This window comes from Sorex fumeus, unplaced genomic scaffold (assembly GCF_029834395.1).
Source record: "Sorex fumeus unplaced genomic scaffold, SorFum_2.1 ptg000033l, whole genome shotgun sequence".
Lineage (NCBI taxonomy): Eukaryota > Metazoa > Chordata > Mammalia > Eulipotyphla > Soricidae > Sorex > Sorex fumeus.
The window spans coordinates 10097974-10119785 of NW_026606090.1; the positions used below are offsets into that span (position 1 = coordinate 10097974).

Genomic DNA, 21812 nt, shown 5'->3' on the forward strand with positions numbered 1-21812 from the left:
TGCCAGGAGTGATCCCTGAGCTCAGAGCCAGGATTAAGTAAGCCTGTAGTACTGCTGGGTGTGCCCCCAAATCAGAAAGTTTACTGTTATTTCATTTTGGAAATAACATATGAGCTTGTTTTTGCTTCCTTTCCCTGGGAAAAACTAAGCTAGCAGTAAATTGTGCTGGGCATATACTCATGAATTGGTAACCAATGTTTTAAAATCTAGATACTGTTGGAGAAGGCTAATGAGCTCCAGGAGTTATTACAAGTGTCACAAACTATTTCTCAATTGGGTTAAGAGCACTATACCCATCCCCAGTTGAGTGTTTAAAATGGAACAAAACAGAACGGGATGGAATGAACATAACACCAGTAGGCCAACTTGGGATCTATTTTAGTCACCATGTCCCACATTGCCTTGTTTTGAAATTTTGCTTATAAATACAATCTGGAGAGTAAAACCATTCTACTTCCTAATTTGTCTACTTGCAACAACACAGACGTAGGGTGCTGGCCCTGAAGTTGGGGTGTTACCCTAGGAGTATAATGAAGCTTTCCAGATGATTTATGGTGTGTGGTTTGATTCTGAACTCATTCAAAATATTATCTTTAAACTTTTGGTCTGGAAATGTCTTCCCATAGCATTTTTATAAAAATCTTCTTTTCCTGCCTTCGCCAGTTCCACAGCCAGCATGTACTGAAAAGTGATCATTAAGAAACAGCAACTGGGAAAGTTCCAAGTTTGCAGTGCTCCATGGGGCACAAGAAGATAGAAATAAAATGGAAGCTAAGATTCTGATTGTTCCTACAGGCCTCGATGATACCCCAGGCAATGCCAGTGTTCTATTGTCTCCTACTTCTATACGTCCCAGCCACTTAAGGTTGCCCATGTGGCAGCGAGAACACAGTGATCTGCCATAACCCTGCCTGTTACACTCACAAAGGGGATCAGCTCAGCATCCACGATGATTTAAACAGATCCTTGCCACCGGATCCTACAAAACTGATGGCTTTAACCAAGTCACAGATGTAAGTTTGATTGGATGGATCAGGACCTCAAGGTTTATCTTTATTTTTCAAAAAAAAATTATTTATTTGGGGCTGGAGCGATAGCACAGTGAGTAGGGCATTTGCCTTGCATGTAGCCAACCTGCGTTCGATTCCCAGCATCCCACATGGTCCCCTGAGCACCACCAGAAGTAATTCCTGAGTGCAAAGCCAGGAGTAACCCCTGAGCATCGCTGGGTGTGACCCAAAAAGAAAAAAAAAGCTCAACTCTCCAGCCACTTAATGCTGCAGGATAACAAGCCTTGTTTCCTTGCCGGGCACACTTCCGGTCAGTTGCAATGTGTCCCCCTAACGTCATAGCATGTCTGAGGGGGCTCGGTGGGGAAGGAGCAAGATGGCAGAGCAGCTAGCCGGGGAGCGCCCGGCTTCATTTCTGACAACTGGGTCACTCAGGCAACTCCCCTAGGAATAAAGTCAAGCTGGAAAACAGTGTTGTTTTTTCAAGGTGATCATTCAGTTTTATTTTTAACAGGCAAGTTCTCTGGTTGATTTTAGAAGAGCAAAGACAGCAGCCAGTCATGTCTTAGGCTGATGCGTGCTACCCGGGTGAGAGTTAGGCACCAGGCTACTTTGCTAGAATTTAAAGGAGTACGACATGTGTGAATAAAATGATATGAGAGCTGTATAATTCTGAATAATAAAGATTAAGGTGGTAATGTTGGTCCCTCGAGGTACTGGTATTTAAACTCTGAAAGTCAATCAAGAGAGAAGATTAAGTGGTGTTTCTGTGTTGCTAAAAATGTAAAGCTAAGACCTAATCGTTCGATTTTCACAGATTCAAAATACAGAGATATTTAAAGATATTAAAATGGCTATTAAATTCTCTTCCGGTTTGTGAAGAGTGTCCTATGAAGTATAGTTAGAAATCCCTGAGTATATTCTGCAACTGTTAGTATCTTCCTTCAGAAACAAAGAGGAACAATTAAGAAGTTCTGCAAAACAAACAACACAGCACTTAGCAAACAATCTGGGTAGAAGATGCCTTCCAGAGCCCTGGAAGTTAGGCCTCCTGAAGGCTTGACAGGAGCAGCTCCACATCAAGGAAAGGTGCTATTTGAACACGTTTCAGGGACCAGCGGATTGTGCAAGCCAGTTTTTTATGCTCTCTCTGTTTAGTTTCAGCCATTCGATGTTGTTCTTCACGGTCTCCAGCACTTGCTGCCGAGGTGTCTCTCCTGCTCCAGCTTCTGGATACTTCGCGAAAAAGGTTTCCATCTGTAAGAGAGAGGAACATGATGAAATGATGGAGGAAGAGCTTCTCCGGGCCAATTATTCTTCAGGCTTTTTATTGAAATTGGATCTGTTTCCTTTGTCCCTGGGAAATGAATATCAGTGCTGAACTGCGACGTAGCCCCTGAAGTATGGCTTGAGGCTGGGCCCCCCATGGCCACCCATGGCTCTCCCACCCCCTGGTCTGGAAGCCGGGACAGAAGCCTGGGCCTGGCTGCTGCTCCAGGCAAGCTCTTGCCTTGCTTGCCCCTTCCTGCCTCTGTTTCCTCCGATTTTCTTACTGTGCCTTTCCAGGTGGTCCCGGGAAAATGGGGTCTGTGGAATGATGGCTCTGCTAAAACCTTTGCCCCAGGAACATGGGCTATTTTGAGGTGCTCTGAGTTTCACTTTTCATTTGGGTTGTGCATGGGGCTTATTCCTGGTTCTGTCCGCAGATTTGTTTTTGGTGGAGTAACAGGGAACACCCGGGGGTGGGGGGTGGGGATCAAACCTGGGTCAGCTGCGTGCAAGTGCAAGGAAAGACCCTCCCTGTCGTACTATTATTCCAGCCCTGACTTCCCTTTTTAAGGACTAGTTACAAGAAGGAAAAATCAAAGAAAAACAAAATGGCAAAAACAAACAAACTGGGTCTGTTGAAAGAAACTCGGCTCTGTGCTCCCCCTCCTCACAGGGAGATTGCATGGGAGAGGCAAGACTGTGGCTGTTTCTCAGTGTACAGGAGAAGGTCGACAGCCCACGGCCAGTGTGCGTGTGGCTGTGGGTGCTGAATTCATCCCTGAGGTGCATTTTCTCCTCCCCACTGTCAGCCCGTGAACTCGAAACCAGATGTGGTTTTCATTTGGAAGATTTTTTTCACCCCCCAGTGTCTGAGGCTGAACTCGGGACCCCATATAGGTGAACCCTGGGGTTGGCTGTTCCATCATGCCATCCTCGTGGTTCTTTTTTGTTTTTATTAAATCACCGTGAGATACAGCTACACAGCTTTCATGTTTGAGATTCAGCCATACAATGATTGAACACCCATCGCTCCAGCAGTGCAAATTTTCCAACCACCAATGTCCCCATTATCTGCCCCCCTACCCCATTCCAGTCCTCACCCTGCCTCTATGGCAGACAATTTTCCTAGTAGTCTCTCTCTACTTTTAGACATTATATTTTGCTCAAATTTTCCCACCACCTTTCAAGCCTGTCTACCAGGGACAGAGGCTAGATCATTTATTTTCCATTGACTTAGCTCGGAAATCCCAAAAGGGATTTCAGCTGTGTGTGTGTTAGTAATTGGCTATCTCTGAGTCCTGTAAATGCCTCCCAAGGCTTTGCCCTTTTCTCAAAACTCAAAGTAGGTATATATTGAATTAGATATAATAATTATATTTGGGGGCCAGAGAGAGACTATAGTGGGTACGTCATTTGCCGTGCATGCAGTCAACCCAGGTTCAATCTTCAGCATCCCAGATTGTCTCTTGAATGTCCCAGGAGTCAATTCCTGACCACAGAGCCCGGAGTAAACCCTGAGAATAGCCAAAACCCAAATCAAACATCCCCCAAATTATATTTCTTTCTTTCCTTCTGAATAAGTGAAAACATTTTCTCTACTTTTTTTTTTAATCAAATTTTGTTCCCTCCTAGTAGCATTGCATTGCACTGCACTGTCCTCCCGTTGTAAGATACTCTAGGTAGCTTGCCGGGCTCTCCGAGAGGGGCGGAGGAATCGAACCTGGCTCGGCCAGGCTGGCTGTACACAAGGCAAACGCCCTACCGCTGTGCTAGCGCTCCAGCCTCCCTCCTAGTAAAGACTAATTTTACGTCTTACCTCCCAGAGCTGTAGCTCCGTGTTGAAGGAGTCTGCTATGGTGACGATCCGGCCGAAACTCCGGTCATTGATTGTGAATCTGAGGGGAAATTGAGAGTGAGGGGGGTGTATGCATGCCTGGAAAGCTAACTCTCCTTCCTACCCACATCTCTCCTTTTCAGTAGGTTCAAAACACAGCGAAGAAACACGTTTCACAGAAAGTTATTTTTAAGAGAAGAAATTCTTAGTAAATTCTGGGGCTTGGGGTGGGGGTACTGTTTTGGGAGGAGTCCAGGGTGCCAGTGCTTGAACATGGGGTTCCTGCACACGCCCCAGCCCTCGCAGTCTCGCCCTGGCTCCTGGCTTCTTCTTTGTGGACAGATGCACCCCCCCATCTCCGTGGTGATCTCTGCATGCTGGCATCCCCACAGTGTCTTTCCTTTTGTGCCTCTCAACACACAGGAGCACCCCGGTAGCCTCTGCTGCCTAGGTTCCACCCGATGAGCTGCAGATGCGGCCCAGAGCCCAGCCATGGAGCATGAAGCTGTGAAACCGGTGAAACTGCGGGACAAGACCAGTGATGCTCTGCCTCGGGTGGGGGAGGGAAAGCCTTTGCTCCCGGGCTGTCCTCTCCCCATCCTTCAAGTCCAGGCTTTAAGCAGCAGCAAAACCAAAACCTCCCACCAATGCTGCCCTCAGGAAACTGACCGCAATGAGGAACGCTGACCTGTGGTCCTGCTCAGGGGCCGCTCTCTGTGTTGGAGCAGAGCTGCACTCGCCCCTCTGCCCTAACCATTGCTCTGTGCATCTTCCCGAGGCTGGGATTTAGCCCTGACAGCCCCCACCCCCTCGAAGGCTCTGGCTTTGGCCTCTGTGCCCAGTTCCATCCCGACTCATGGGGGCTGCACTCGCTCTCCCTGTCTTCACTGTTCTCATGGGTGCCCCCTCTTCCTCTGGGCCCCAGCAGGGCTCCGGGCTCCCCAGGACAGAGACCCAGGTGGATCCAGCTGAAGTCCTTCCCTCCAGCCGCACTGCCAGTGCTTGGCGGGGAGGCTGGAAGGGTACTGAAAGCACAGTTCACAGCGAGTGGCCAGTACTGTCCAGTGCACGACAAGGCTACTGAAGAATCACTGCACTGACTCACAAATAAATCTCACAGATCAACAAAAATAAATCTCACAACTAAGAGATCAACAAGAGAGTTACAGAGATGCCTCCAGACCCCACACCAGGCTGAACGTCATAGCTGGGGCACCCCGGAGGGGGGCAGGAGAGTTCCCCCCACCCATCCTAGCAGATCCCAGCAGCCTGAAAGCCTCCAGAGCACAATCACCGCCAGGCACTCAGATGAGCCTCATCCATGAGTGGGTCTGCTAAGAAACTGAGGTCTGTGGGGTTTGTGACCGAACTCTCCAGGCTTTCATGGAGTTGGGGATGGGAGACTTCCCCCAGGTGCCTGTTTTCCTGGGTGCCTGGCAGTCACACCCACAAACTGCCTCTGGTGCCATATAAGTTCATTAGCCGGCCAAGATTCAGAGACTCACAAATAAATCTTGGTCACAAGAGATCAACAAGCTGCACAGACCCCAAAGTCACCATCCAGTTAAAAAAATTTAATTCCAGCTGTATCACCTTATTTAAAGTTTTAGAATTCCTGGAGCATGCACCATCTCATACTCGATACCACTGATGTACCAGGAGTAGCACACATTGGACAGGATGTAAGGTAGAAGACAACCAACCTCAATTAAAAAAATATTAGCACACAAAGCTCAACGTGTAACAACATGTTAGTAATCTCTTATACAAGGGCTCAATGGCTCCAGGCTGAGATACAACAATCTTCACACACTTTCTTATAAGAAAATCTTTTTTTAAAATCATTTTTGGAGAACTATTCATAGCAATCAGTGCAAAATAGATTATTTAGGGCCTGCTATTGGGGCAGGCTTGGATGGTGGTTGGAAAAATTGGAAATAATGGTGGTGGGTATAGGTGTGATGGTGGTGGGATTGGTGTTGGAATATTGAATAATTGTGAACAACCTTATAAAAATAGAATTGAATTAAAAAAAGAAAGAATGACTGCACCAGGTAGTGCAATGGTTGGGAAAAATGGGCATAATTTCCAGAAAACTCTTTTCTGAGTGGCAGCCCCACAACATGCAGGAGAATGCACATGACTGAGCCCATCACTCCTGCACAAGTGCTCCCTGGGACCCACAGAAGTTGTCAAGGACATTAAAACGGAACAAAGAGATTTTGTTTAGATGTTCTTTGTCCAAATGTTACTTATAGAGTCTGGAGTTTGGAATCATCCTATTATTGGCCATATGCACTGAGATGTACCTACACACTAAAATTCTAGCATCAAAAATGTTTTCTGGTTTTGGTTTGTTATGAAGACTTAAAGGACAGAAAAGACACCCATGATATAGGATGATGTAGGGGTGGGTGTGGGTGGGGAAGAAGGCTTGATGCCCATGTGTTTACTATGATTGCATTTCTGTAAATAAATAACCACATAGAAATGACTCAAGGCAAAGTAGAAGTGTGAGAGCAGAGGGCTGTTTCTAGGGGAGCAAGGTGGGGGGGACCATGCATGGCTACTGTACCCTAATTTTGTTAGTCTGTATTTCCTCTAAAAATTTTTTTCTCAAATAACAAAAGGAAGCCATGTAAGTTTTTAACAGTGACATAGGGATTAAATTCGATCTTAACTATTTTGAAAATAATCATAGAAATCATCTTCTCGGACTCAATATGCATGTGCCTATTACTCTGTTATCCAGAAGTTATTTTGATGCACATAAACCTTTAATTAAGTGCTTATGAAATTATTTTGTTTATGAGGCAGTGTTTAAGTGGTTTCAGTCATGTGCCATTGACTAAATTTTTCATTGAGAGCCATAAATTAAAACCAAACTTTATCACACATGATTGACTTGAAGGAGTTCATTCAACTTCTCACTTTCGTCCAGGAATTCAGTGGAAAAGACAAGAGCAAAGAGTATTTTTTGAAGCATCTTAATTTTGTCAAAAGTTTTGAAACTCCGTGGTGGGTATGAACATCAGTTGTCATGAAAATCACGTGGCAAATGTTTAAAAGCAAATTTAAAAGCTACTCATTTATCTTGGAATGACAAACAATTGTTTAGAAATGGGGGCAATTCATTCTGAAGTCTGGAAAACATTCAGGAGTGTGGAAATATCTGGATAATACTTGACTCACTCCATTTGTCTCACCCAACTCTAATGGAGAAATACTCTTTACTCAAACTAACCATAATTAATAGTTTACTTTTTCATGTCTGACATGTGGTTATGATATAATTTTATGTTTGAAGCTATTTGAAATAATACTTGATGTGAATTAGATCACTAGACTATGAAGAAATATTCAAAGCCTTGGCCAAGGGTTTTGGAACTAGCATTGGAAGTAGTTTATCAATTTATTTTTATTGAAAAAAATTAAGTATGAGTTCTAATAGGTTTATTTTAAGGCAAGATGTTTATGACTTTTATGACAAGACAACTTTTCCCCCTCGTATTTAAGAGGTAAACCATTAAACATTTTTTTGGGAAGAAGACCTTAGGAAATGGAAAAACATTTTATACTAATGGATTGAAAGAATCAATATTGTCAAAATGACCATCTTACCTACACTACTCTATAGATTCGATGCCATCTCTCTCCAAATTCAGACATCAGTCTTCAAGCACTAAGAACAGTCAATTATAAAGTTTGTGTGGAATCATAAAAGACCCACATAGCCAAAATCATACTGAAAAACAAGGAAGCGGGAGGCATCTCACTCCTTAACTTAAATCTGTATATAAAGCCATAGTAATCAAAACAGTGTGGTACTGGAATAAATAAACTAATTTTTTAAATTTTATTTTTTAATTTGTTTTTTGGCGCCATACCTAGTAGAGCTAACTCCTGACTCTGCACTCAGGAACCACTTCTGGTGGGCTCCAGGGACCATGTGTGGTGCCAGGGATCAAGCCTAGGTGAGCCACTTATAAAGAAAGCCCCTTACCAGCTGTACTATTTCTCTAGCCTTATACTAATTTTTTTAAATAAAAAATACATTGTTTGAAATAAATAGCACCAGAACTATTCAGTAGGCCTTGAGAAGTACTACATTCGATAATAAGGCAATGGCTATTTTATGCAAAAGAACATTATTTTCATAATCTTTCAACAGTACACATTTCTCTTCACCTACTCAGGTTTTTCTGTAGCCTATACTCTCCTATTCCCTCCACAAAGTTGGAGTGTATTCTTCAATAGGCCTGAATAAATCCTTTTCCTTCTGTGGAAAGATTTGGATAAAGAAATAAAAATGACCATCATAAATGGGGGGGTGGTGGAGAGTAAGTCAGATAGAGAAGGGACCAGTATGACAATATTAGTTGGAAATAATCACATTGGATAAGAACTGAATGCTGAAAGAAGGTAAAGGAATATACATGAAAATCTTTCATTACCTGTATTGCAAACCACAATGCCCAAAAGGAGAGGTGGGGGAGAGGGAGGGAAGGAGGGAGGGAGAGAGGTGGGGGTGTGGGGGTGATGGGAGGGAACCTGGGGACACTGGTGCTAGGAATGTACACTGGTGGAGGGATGGGTGTTGGAACATTATGTCTGAAACCCAATCAGGAACAGCTTTGTAACTGTATCTCATGGTGATTCGATTTTAAAACAAAACAAAAGGACAGTCACAGCAGTATCTGCTGTGATGCTGAGGGGAGCTGGGCCATGAGGAGGAAAGGCTGGGAGGGTCTTGTCTGCTGTAGCGGGGGGGAGGGGGGTCACCGATGGTAAGTAAAAGCCTTTGGGCCAACAGTGATACGATATGTAAGGGCTACACCCTGAATTCTCTTTCATACTGTCAAAGGGACAGGCTTTTGATGACAATTAGTGTTAAAGAGATGAGGCCCAAGGACAGGAATATTTCATCTATGCGAGACAGAGGAGCTAAGAACTGCTGAAAGCATCTCAGGGAACTTCCCTTGCCTGCTAATTCCCAGTCTACAGCTGCTACTTTCTATTTGGGAACTAGACTGTCCTTTCTCAAAAATCTTTCAAAATACATAAGATCAACTCTCTGGCCAAGTAAGAAAAAAGACCTAGGTACGTTCCTGGGCTCAGATCTCAGCCGGGTTCAGGAATTCTCTGGGAGCTTCAAGCAGTGATGAGTCTCGTATTCAAGCAGAGTACGAGCCTGGTGTTGGGCTGGCAGAAGGCTGGGGGGGAAGGGTGTGGGCTGCCCTGCAGTGCCCTGCAGGACTTCCAGCATGGCCCTCGGGCTGTTCCTAGTGGCACTCAGAAGCACAGTGGCCGGGAACCTCTGAGCTGGCCCATGGCTCAGAGGAACATTCTCTGATGGACACAAATGTCTCCCTGATCTCAGAACTCTGTAGAACCACTGGAAATAGTTCTTTCCAGAAGAATGAACTGGCACAGCGCATCCTCAGCAGGGGAGTACCGAGACCCTTCACTTCTAGTCAGCTGGGACTTGATGTACAGATGTGAAGGCAAGCAGGGCCCAGAGAGCAACAGAGGGTACACAGTGCCCGCCTGAGACCCCCACTGCTGTCTCAAGACTGGCACCACAGACGTGCCCAGCTGCCGAAAATTTCAGGAATGCTGGATTTGGGGGAGCTGAAAACCCCAGGCCTTCTTGGAGTGGGGGTGGGTGACCTCCACCCCCCAACCCCACGCCTGTTCCCCACCCCCATATTTCCAGAAGCCCTGGCAGCCACACCCACGTTCCACCACCAGGTAAGCTCGCTGCCCAGTTAAAAATTCTGGATTTTCCAGACAACTCCAAACTCTACGATTCTAACATCACACTGACATTCTAACATCACATCCCAGTAGGAGCACAGCAGATGGGATGGGACGGTAACGTAGATGCCAAACAAGCTCAATTAATAAAAAAATGAATACTGAAGACTCAACTAGCAACACCAGCTTGACACACCCTCGGACAAGGACTTCAAGTGCCCATGGGGAGATGCAATAACTTTGACAAGTCTTCTTTCACTGAAGTTCTTTTTTTTTCTTCCTATTTGGGTCACACCCAGCGATGCTTAGGGGTCACTCCTGGCTCTGCATTCAGGGATTACTCCTGGTTGTGCACTCGGGGGACCATATGGGATGCTGGGAATCAAACCTGTCTCAGCTGTGTGCAAGGCAAATGCCCTACCCGCTGTGCTATCACTCCAGTTCCTCACTGAAGTATTTTTTGATCAGTGCACTAGACACTTAGTGGTCACAAGCAATAAAAAATAAATTATTTGGGGCCTGCTATGGGGCCAGACTTGAGGGGTGGTGGGTAAAATGGGCATGATGGTGAAGGGAAGTGGACAGTGGTAGTGGGATTGGGGTTGGAATATCGAATGCCTGTAACAAATCATCATGAACGACTCTGTAAACCATGGTGTTTAAATCAAGTGGGGGGAAGGAGAAAGAGATGGTAGTTTAAGAGGAGAGTAAGCAAACCATCATTGGGTCATCCCACCTGTCGATCAGATAGTCCCAGTTGAGCTGGATCCAGTTCCAAGCCATAAACTTCCCGTAGGGGTTATAGGAGATGTAGCGGATGACTGTGAACACATCCTGGCTCTTAATGACACTTGGGTCCTTGAGCAATTCCAAAAACCTATGAGAAGTCAATCAGGACAATGAGTCTAAAGGAACACTTAATGTTCACCCATAGCCTATTTCTTTTCTTTCTCCCCTTTTACTTTCAGTTACTTTCAACAGAACATAGCTTTTTATCTCAATTATACAACTCTCAAGACATGACTGACAAATGTAATTAAAACATACAGATAGAGAAGGGAGCACCAAATAAAGGGTGTTGGGAGGATCCTCCCAGGATGGGAGAAGCATGCTGAAAGTAGACTACAGACCAAACATGATTGCCACCCATTGCCTCTTTTGCAAACCATAACACCCAATAAGAGAGAGAGAACAAAAGGGAATGCCCTGCCACAGAGGCAAGATGGGGGGAGGAGATAGGGGGTGGGAGGGATACTGGGACCTGTGGTGGTGGAAAATGGGCACTGGTGGAGGGATGGGTACTTGATCATTGTATAACTGAAACCCAAGCACAAAAATTTGTAAATCTACAACTGTACCTCATGGTGTTTCACTAATAAAATATTTTAAAAATTAAAAAAATAAAAACATTTAAAAAAATACCGAAGGATGAAAATCACAATTTAAAATTTTGTAGAATTGCTTTTAGCACGAGTGAAATGCAAACTGTAACATTTTGAAAGCTGAAATCTTGGGAGACACAAATTAATTTTTTAAAAGTAACTACTAATATAAAAGTTAATTGCATTTATTGAGTAGACATACTTCACTCGTCTAGTATCAGGCTGAACTAAAAATACAGTAACCAGAAAATCAGAAGAAAACATTTATATGCTTACTCTTATTTATTTTAATGTTTTATTTATCTATTTAATTTTTGCTTTTGGGGTCACACCTGGCAATGCTCAGGGTTTACTCCTGGCTAGCAGGTATAACTCCTGGTGGTGCTTGGGGGACCAGATGGGATTCCGGGGATGGAACCCATGTTGGCTGCATGCAAGGCAAATGCCCTCCCTGCTGTGCTACCACTCCAACCTATATGCTTACTTTTATTTTAATTTTTTATGCTTAGTTTTAATAGAAAAAACAGTTAAGCCTCTGTTTTTTCCCCCTAGATTGTGAGAAACAACCTTCTAATGTAACCTAGACAGATTAGTTGCTGTAGTTATTTTATAGCAAGAATAAGTCCAAGAGAATCAAGTGACAAAACCAGTTGGGATATATAGATGGAGTTGGTTCATTTTGTGTGGGGATGTGAACCAGGACAGAACCTGGGACTTCAGGCCCGTCTGGCCTCACCCTGGCCCTAGACATTTCTGCTATTTATGCTGAACCTCTGGAGGAGAAATCAAATGCCACAATCCTTCATAATCCAAAAAAGACACAGGCTGGGGCCAAAGAAAAAGTACAACAAGAAGGGCATTTGCCTTGCATGCGGACGGCGCGGGTTCGATTCCCACCATCTCATATGGTCCCCTGAGCACTGCCAGGAGTAATTCCTGAGTGCAGAGCCAGGAGTAACCCCTGAGCATTGCCAGGAGGTGTTAACCAAAAAGTCGAAAAAAAAAAAAAAGAAAAGAAAAAGAAAAAAGACATAGGCCATGACGCCAGGACCCCCAGTGGGTTCTTAAAAGTGTGAGCAATACTGAACCCAGATAATCTATGCTTCCTCCTATGCATACCTATGAGAAAGTTTAGTTTACAAACCAGATACTATAAGAGATTAACAACTAACTAACAAGAGATTAACAGTTACAAGAACATAGCACTGTATCACTGTGTGTGGGTCCAGTAACATCTCCATTGTGAGACTTGTTGTTACTGTGTTTGGCATATTGAATACTTCACGGGTAGCTTGCCAGACTTTGCCGTGTGGGTGAGATAATCTCGGTAGCTTGCCGGGCTCTCCGAGAGGGGCAGAGGAATCAAACTTAGGTCGGCTGGGTCAGTTGCATGCAAGGCAAACACCTTACTCACTGTGCTATCGCTCCAGCCCTACAAGAACATATTCTAATAAAAGTGATTGAGCTCTAATATCTTATTGTATATTCTGACCTGGGTAGCTGAAACTTCAGGAAGCAAACCTTGGGTAAGTGGGTACAGAAAGAGAGTGAGAGCAAAAGAGAGGGGGGAAGAGAGGGAGAGAGTGTCCCTCCTTGATCCAAGGGAAGGCAGGCTTCACCCAAGTCAAAGTAAGTCACGTTCATCTTTGCCAGAAAATTATCAAGTAGACCCAGAGTGGGACCCAGAACAGTCAAGTGTGACCCAGCTCTGGATTAGAGGGAGAGTGAAATGACTGAGCTCTGAGAATGACAGAAATCACCCTGAGGATGGACTCTGCTCTCCTGTCATACTATTTTTGGGGGAGGACCAAATCTGGCTTCACTCGGGGCTTACTCCTAGCTCTGTGCTCAGGGATCACTCCTGGTGGGACTCAGTGAACCACATGGGATGCTGAGGATCAAACCTGGGTCCACCGCATGCAAGGCAAGTACCCTCTCTGTGGTACTATCGCTCCAGTCCAAGAATTGGGCATCTTTATCCAGAACTCTGGAGGGGATAAGACAGTGGTCACGTGGAAACAGCAGACCAGAAAGCGAAAGAGCTAAGGTTCTGGAGGAAAACGCTGGCTCTGGACACTGACCAACTCGGGAACTCTTTCACAGGAGAGTCTATTTGCTTAAGGCTTCAGTTAAGTCATCGTTTGGTTCTTGGAAGTGCCAATCATGTTTAATAGATTTTCTGTGGAGAACAAGCATCATGTGCCTCTCGGAGAGACTGTGACATATAAACCACCAATCACTACTCCTCTAAGTGAAAGGAGAGCTCCCACGTACCTTGAGAGAAGAGTCACATTATTCACGGAGGCTAACCCATAGAGCAGTTTTTCTTTCTCTTGCGCTAAGGATGTTTTCTTGTATTGCTCAAGTGTGTAGTTCCAGGATGTCTCGTTGCCAGACTCCTGCATCCCGTAGCGGTAGGCCAGGAGCCTGAGGTTCACAGGGATGCTGCAGGGAGACACAGGCCTTAGGATACCTCAGCAACACTTTTCCTCAGTTTGGAATCTTCTCTTGACACACCCCATCCCGGAGCTGCACCTCCCACCCCCTCATTTCCTTAATGCGAATAAAACACTTTATTCAAGACATCTCCTTGATTTCAAATAAAATACTTGAAAAAAAAAAAAACACCCCAAGTCTTCTGGAAATAGAAACACACTATGCACGGTCACCTATAAGAAGGTTCATTGATCCACTTCTTGAATTCTTCGGAAGCATTTTTCAAGGCTTCTGAATATTTCACCTTGCACGCGAACCCGAACACAGAGGCACGGAGCAACCTGAGAAGGAAACACGCACAGGGCTGTGGTGAGGGGTGCTTTGCAGGCCGCTAAGGCAGACACTAAGCAGTTGGGCCGGGCAGGGACCGGGCTACCTCTCAATGTGGTCTCCATTGTCATTCCACCCCAGTTTATCCACGATGGGCTTCACACGAGCTTGGAAATAGGCCTGAAAGCAAAGCACCAAGAGCGATGAGAAGTGATTTCTTGTGTATCAGGTTTCCGGTTTCTTGTCTCCTGCTGCTGTGACTGGGTCTTCCTGCCACTGAGGGCTTTGGGGGTGCTCTTAGTGAAATTCTGCTTTCTCTTGCCAGGGTCCAATCTGCCTTCAGTTCTGAGAATGAGACCACCCTGGAACTTTTGTCAGATGTTTTGTAAAACTCTGAGGAAATTCTTTTCTTGCCTGTGTTTTGGGGGCCACATGCCTGACACTGCTCAGGGCTTCCTCCTGGCCCTGCGTTCAAGAGGTCACTCCTGGCGGGGCTCAGGGGGCCATGTGGGGTCCCGGGGTTCAAAGACAAGTGCCCTAGTACCGGACCATCTCTCTAGCTCTTGAGTGAATGGTGACTCCTCCTCCCTTTATGACCTTTTTGCTTCGGAACCAGCAGTGCTCAGGGCATACTCGTGGCTCTGTGCTCAGGGGGTCACTCCTGGCAGGGCTGGGGGACCACCTGGTGTTTGGTATTGAACCAGGGTCTGTCAGCTGCACGCAAGGCAAGCACCTAAGCCCTGGACTATGTCTCGGATCCCCCTTACCTCCACTTCTTAGTGGAACTGTAGAGTCACTGTGTAATAAAGAAGATTCTCAATCAGGAGAATAATCCTGACATATGCACTGCCTAAGACTGGGGCCCAAGAGATGGTATGGACAGCCGGAACACAAGCTTCCGACATGCCCAGATCCGTGGTTCAACCTTGGCACCACAGGCCCTAACCCATGGGCAGCCCTGCAGGCCCAGTCCTGCCAGGGCAGCCCGGGGGGTAACCAGTGAGGCAGGGCTGCTCCCCGGTGTGGAGCTACCTTGGGGGGGGGGCAGTCAAGTATGCGCAGGAGAGACCTCAGGTCTCTGAGCACTGCCCGAGGGAGGCCTTCTTCCTCCCCTCCCCCCAAAAATGACTGCTCAGATATTGGTAAAATAAACCACTGGTGACTAACACACATATATTGTCTTGGAAATTTTAAAGGACAGTCATATGGCTCAGCATCTCACTAGCCCATGACTGCACCCAGCCAAATACTGACATCGCTATTATCCCCACGAAGTGAATGATTCATGAATTTATCAATGTTGTCTTGCTTGTTTGCATATAGTTGCTTGTGGGGGCCACACCTGGCCAGGGTGCTGGGGTTGGGTGTCACTCAGACCCAGCAGTGATCAGGGATGGATCTCCGGGCTACAGCAGCAGGGAGGCATTGTCTGGGCTCTGGGGAGTAAGTTCTGTGAGTCAGTGGGGGAGTGATCTGAACCCATATGTTTTAAGATGGCCTGGGGCCTGGCAGAGAGCGGTGAGCACCCCACAGCGAGGGGTGTGTGAGGAGTGACAGACGGTAAAATCTCACTGAGGAATCAGGAAACTGGCTCTGTCCTGGTCTGAGCAAATTCATTCCCAACAGAGACAGACTCATGAAAAATAAGATGTAGCCATAGTTGTGGTTTAAAATGTGCACGTTAAATAAAATAGTAAGGGCCGGAGAGATGGGACAGTGGGTGGCGCATGTGTCTTCTACACAGCTGACCAGGGTTCTATCCTCGACAACCTTCAAGGTTCCCCCAGCCCCACCGGTAGTGATCTCTGAGTGCAGAGTCAGGAGGAAGCCCTGAGCACCACCAGGGTGGTCACCAACGCCCAAATAATTGAACAGAAATTGAAGGACAGTCGTCTTTTAGCGACTCACATATGCCATCCAGGGCTCTGCTGAACCACAGGGAGAGTTGCTAGAGCCTGGACAAATGGTGTCAGTGCATTGGCTTTGGCTGATTCCTTCAGGTGCTACCCCCCGCCCCCCGTGGCTAACCGTCAGCACCTCACCTCGATCTGAGGGTTCAGTTCTTTATCGTCTTCAAGCATGCTGATGATGTAGGTCACCGAAGAGATGGCTCTCTGCCACGGCAAATAATCTGCTTCCATGTTAAGGTACTTGGTTAAGTCCAGAGCTACGCCGTAGTCTATCAGTTGAGCTCTAAGAACAAAGGGAAACAGAGGAATTGTAAACCACAGACTAGTTGCCCTTTGAAAATAGAAATGTGGGAAATGATAGGCTTAAAGGCTGCTGACATTTCTCCTGCTAAGTAGCTAAAATAAGGTACTTCTTGTTAGGACCCCCTCCAAGGTCTGTCAGCAACAATGAACTCTTGCTCTGGCACGGAGTCTGTGTGAAAGGAAGCCTGACATAAACCGCACATTTGAAAGCCCTTTGTGCTATAGGGTTCATATTGATGAATAGAAACTTTAAATTTCAAATTCACAAGCTGATTGTAATATGTAAATGTACCATTACAAATGGAGGTTATTAAAGTTAAATTGATATAAAGTAGAACCCTGAATGACCTCACTGATGAATAATAAAGGTTAAAAACATTCCAATCGAACTCATTTATTTTACATTAACAATGGCCCCTTTTATCCTAATAAGCTCAATATGCACAAGTGACTTCTTTGTTGTCTGTCTGGGTGCCACACCTAGCAGTGCCCAGGGATCACTCCTGGTGGACTCAGGATGCCATACAGGATGCTGGGGTGGAACCCGACTCAGTCATGTGCAAGGCAAGCACCCTACCTGCTGTGCTACCAATCAGCCCTCATAGAAGTGACCTACGTCCTTCCACAAAAATGCAAACTATTATCAACATCTCAAAATGTAAAGAATCCAATGTCTTCTAGAGCCTTCTGACATCATGGTCTCAAAAATCAACGTTGCCTTGCTGGCCTGGGTGCTGGAGTGAATTTGAGATGCAGGCCATCTTTTGGAGTTAACATCCAGAAAGTCTAGCTTAAAGAAAAGCTGTGAATGATTCAATGCGCAATTCTGCTCGTTGAATACTCTGTAAATGAAGAATAATGTTTTCCTACTTCGATTTCTCCTCTAGGAGTATGAACCTGTCTTGGGAATAAAGAGAGCAAAAACACCTGGGCCAAGAGATGCCTGAGGATGGTGGTGGCGGCAGGTGTGTTTTGCACGTGAGATCCTCAGGACTGATCCCCGGCATCGCACGGTCCTTCCCCCAGCATTGCCAAGCATGGTACCTCCCTCCAGAACTATACAGAATAAAAAATTCTCTGCAATTGTATTATTTGTACTAAGTGAGATACGATGGAGAGTTTGTTTCCAGTCAGAATGCTGAGCTTCCCTCCTGGCCCCTCGGTTCTTGATGTGGCAGCCAGCAACACCGGGGTCCATGGCCCCAAGCCCACTGTCCCCGCGTACCTCACATGGCGTGTGGGGTGGGGGGCAGCGCAGGGGCCAGCCCTGCTGTTCTCCACAGCAGCTGCCGTGGCTGCAGCCTGCCCAGGGCGCTTCAGATCTCTCTCCCTCTCTTCTCTGCCACAGCTCTGCAAAATTTTATGGGGCTTTGGGCCAAGGAGCAGAGCCCATTCCTGACGGCCTTTCCATTGCGCAAGCCTGGCGTCCGTGCGCGGGGTCCCACGGTCTGTCCGCTGGAGAGGGGTCTCATGCTGGGGTGTTCAAATGACGGCTGAGGTGGGACTCCCGCTGGGAAGCGGTTCGGATGCTGCATGTCTCTCCTAGCCTCGGGCCTGGCCCCTGGAAAGCTGATTCTGACTAATCCCACCGAGGCTCAAAAGCCTGATGGACCCCCTTGCCACGCTTTGTTCCCAGCTCAGCAGAGCGCCTCGCCTCGCTGCACTGAGCTGGCGGGGAAGAAGCCTGCCTGCCACTAGGGGTCCCAGAGGGACAGGGGGTCGTGTGCTCAGAAGCACCTTCTAAGGGCTTCTGTGCCGTCACCAGGCAGGACAGCAACGTGAGGTTCTCACCAAGGCGCTGCTTGCTGGGTCTGTCTCCACTCCCTCAGAGTTGGGGTGTGGGCTTCTCTTTACTCATAAGAGGGTACAAGGGCCAGAGTGATAGTCCAGAGGGGAGGGTGTTTGCCTTGCACGCAGCCGACCTGGGTTCAGCAGCCCATATGATCCCCCAAGCTCTGCCAGGAGTAATTCCCGAGTGCAGAGCCAGGAGGAAACCCCGGAGCATTGCTGGATGTGATACAAAAAGCAAAAAACAAACAAACATAAAAAAAGGGTATGAGAGACAGACAGACAGACAGAGACAGAGAGACAGAGAGACAGAGAGACAGAGACAGAGAGATGCAGTGAAACACAGGAAGAGGAGAAAGAGGGAAGGTAGAGAGGAGAAGCAGAGAGGGAAAAAGAGAGGGAGAGAGGGGAAGAGAGGGAGAGAGAGAGGGAGAGAAGGAGAGGGAGGAAGAGAGAGGGGGAGAGAGAGAAAGAGAGAGAGGAGAGTGATAGAGAAGAGGGAGAGGAAGGAGAGAGGGGGAGAGAAAGGGAGAAAGAGGGAGAGTGAATGAGAGAGCAAAGGAGAGAGAGAGGGAGAGAGGATCTGAAAATCTGAAACTCACAGGTCTTCTGAACCAGCAGGTCAGACTGCTTCAAAGACCTGTTTTTCCATTCTGAAATTTCCTCTTTTAAGGACAATGGCAGGAAGGGGTTTAAGCTGCAGCCCAGGGTCTAGGGACTCTGTCGGAACAGCTCTCCTGGGCCGCTCATGAAAAGTCCCTCCAGCCCACACCTAACTTAGATTCAAAGCTGTGAATGTTTAATGAGCTTCTACTATAGGGCAACCAGAGCTGGCACAGAGGGAAGAACAGGCCTGGAGGCTGAACCGTGTGAGCAATCAGCCCAGAGCAGCGGGGAGGCCTGGACGAGGGAGGGGGGAGGCCCCTGCTAGTCCCTAGTCCTCCCAAAGTGCCTGAGAGTCCTGAAATATGGGCCGCATTGCCGCTGGCAGACTCCCTGAAGTGAAACCTCCATCTCCCTTGCACGCAGATTCCTGCTGCCCAGGGCAGTCGTCGCAAGGAATGAAAGTCCATTTTGGGGGCTGGAGCGATAGCACAGTGGGAAGGGCATTTGCCTTGCAGGTGGCTGACCCGAGTTTGATTCCCAGTATCCCATATGGGCCCCTGAGCACCGCCAGGAGTGATTCCTGAGTTCAGAGCCAGGAGTAACCCCTGAGCACCGCCGGGTGTGACCCAAAAAGCAAAAATAAAAATAAAAAAAAAAAGAAAGAAAGAAAGTCCATTTTCCCACGTGAGGTTTGAGTTCTGACCAGCGCCACCATGCACACTCGGCTGGTGAGGGAATATTCAGTGAGCCAGGAAGTTCTTCCCACGGCCGAGGCTCACGGATTGGCAAAGCACAGTTCTGTCTTCTTACCCCTGAACTGCCATGGCCCATTTACCTTGGGCGGGTATGAAACCTCACTCCTGATTTGTTCCTGGCCCCCCTAGAGAAGCAAACCTGACTTAATTCCATGGAATAGGCGCGTGTCTGTGTGCAGTATTTGAGCTAATCCAGGATTCTGAGATACACAAGACGAAAGGAGACTTAAGACATACACTGTTTTCTAGGTCACGTCTTGGTAAATATTTTACTGAACTATATTGCTGCTTATACTTTGTCATACTTCATTTCAGAAACTCCACGGTATTTTAAACAATCTTAGTTATCAGCCCAAAGGAATTGACGGAGCAGAGGTCAACAGCACCCACCTTGCAAGCTTATGGTCATGAGTTCGATCCCCAGTTTCCCACATGTGCCGTTCTGATTCTCCTGTTGGTGACCACTGGTGCTGTGGTTTCTGGCTATGTCACACCCAGCTGAGTGTGAACTACGCAACACAGGCACAACCAGCCTCTGGGAGCATCCCAACCAATGATGCACAGGCTCAGAGCCAGAAGAGAGAACCCTGGTGCACGCGTGTGTGAACACTGAAGTTGGCCCCGGGGGCCCCAGAACCAAGACCTGGGCCTCAGCGGGCATGTGTGTGAGCATCTCACCAAAAGGGCTGCGACAGTTCAGACAGCACCACAGTCTGATATGAGCCCCCCCACCCCTGCAGGACTGACATGGCCAGGTGTGGGTATAACCCCCAGCCGTGACCTCACAACAAAGGGAGAAAGAAAGAAAGAGAGAAAGAAAGAAAAAGAAAGAAAGAAAGAAAGAAAGAAGAGAGGGAGGGAGAAAGGAAGGGAGGGAGGGGAGGGAGGAAAGAAGGAAGGAGGGATGGAAAGAAGGAAGGATAGAAGGAAGGAAGGAAGGAAGGAAGGAAGGAAGGAAGGAAGAAATGAGGGAGGGAAGGAAGGATGGAAGGAAAGAAGGAAGGAAGGAAGGAAGGAAGGAAGGAAGGAAGGAAGGATGGAAGGAAGGATGGAAGGAAGGATGGAAGGAAGGATGGAAGGAAAGGAAAGGAGGAAGGAAGGAAGGAAGGAAGGAAGGAAGGAAGGAAGGAATGAAGGAAGGAAGGAAGGAAGGAAGGAAGGAAGAAATGAATGAAGGAGGGAGGGAAGGAAGAAAGGGTGGAGGGAAGGAGGGAGGGAAGGAAGGAAGAAGAAAGAAGGAAAGAAAGCTGTGAGGGGGAAGGAAGACAATCTGGAGACAGCAAGTGAGTCATTTTAGTCTCGTAATGGGACCCACCTTGCCAGGGCAAAAGCGTCATCAATTAGACTCGCACGGTCAGAGGCAGAAAAATCCTGGGAAGCAGAAGAAAAAGAAGAATCAAATGTAAGGCAAGACGTGGTGGGAAAATGCACACAGAGCAGCTCTGCTCTGAGACAAGGCGACCGTCCGTGCTTACCTGTTTGTGGTTGTTGGAAAGATTCTTAGCTATCTCAGTCCAGACATTTACTTCGTAATTGACCCGGTAAAACCCTATGTGATCTGGGTTAACTTTGAGAAAAGTGTTTCCAACAGCACCCAAAGTGATTCCTGCGGTAAGAAAGAAACATTAATGAGAAAAAAGTTTGTGTGTCCTGTAAACAGAGAGTTTAGACCCAGAATGTGGAAAGGGAGGGAGACAGGCAGGGCCCAGGGAGCCATGCCAGGCTTGGGGCCCAAGGCCGGAAGTCTAACTCTCATTCAGCCGCCCCTGCTCTGGGATGGCATTGCTGCAGTCGTCAGCCTATAAAAGAAATGCCAGGTCAGTGAGGGACCATAATCAGCGACTCTGCCACTGAGTGGCATGAGCTTGCCAAGTGCGTGAATTATTTCTGTGCTTGTCAAAGGAAACAGCACTGAGAGTCAGGGAAGTCCGGGCTTCTGGGGGTCCTCCTCCTTTTCCTAATCAGGATAAATTCATCACACAGACTATTCTCAGCGGCAGTGCGGGAGGGAATACGAATGTAAATACTTAAAAGAACGCCTTGTTTATTAAAATCAACATTCAAATTCATGGGATACAGTTATTGCCAAGCAGAACAATGATCTGAGGATGGGTAATGCTTTTAAGATGTCAAGAAGGCTTGCAACAGAAACTGGAACCCAAACATAACATTCTTGATTTTGTAATCCATTTCATACTTGCTTCCCCAATTCTATTTACCTTTGCAAAGTCTTCTGTTTCCTCATTTCAATTGATTACATCAATGGGTTTTCATCGAGGGATTTACCAAATTAACTCACTTTTCTGAAGCAGCATCCAATATTTACAAAGAGCTCTAGCGCATAGATTTTAGAACCTCACCCTTGACGGAACAGGGACTGATGTTTTAGGTTAAACAAAGAAAAATAAAAAGCTCACTGAAAATAACCACTC

At 46.8% G+C, this 21812-nt stretch overlaps 1 protein-coding gene across 1 annotated transcript in view; it reads right to left on the minus strand.

Annotated features, from left to right (window-relative positions):
* Positions 1-2117: 2117 nt before the first annotated feature.
* ENPEP (glutamyl aminopeptidase) overlaps positions 2118-21812 on the minus strand; it is a 63877-nt gene continuing 44182 nt past the window's right edge. Inside the window, exons 12-20 of the mRNA XM_056116642.1 lie at positions 20856-20986; positions 20696-20751; positions 16061-16211; positions 14125-14198; positions 13922-14029; positions 13527-13697; positions 10607-10747; positions 4096-4174; positions 2118-2267 (exon numbers count right to left, since the gene is read on the minus strand). Of these exons, the coding sequence (XP_055972617.1) occupies positions 2118-2267; positions 4096-4174; positions 10607-10747; positions 13527-13697; positions 13922-14029; positions 14125-14198; positions 16061-16211; positions 20696-20751; positions 20856-20986 (1061 nt within the window). The remainder of the gene's footprint in view (positions 2268-4095; positions 4175-10606; positions 10748-13526; positions 13698-13921; positions 14030-14124; positions 14199-16060; positions 16212-20695; positions 20752-20855; positions 20987-21812) is intronic.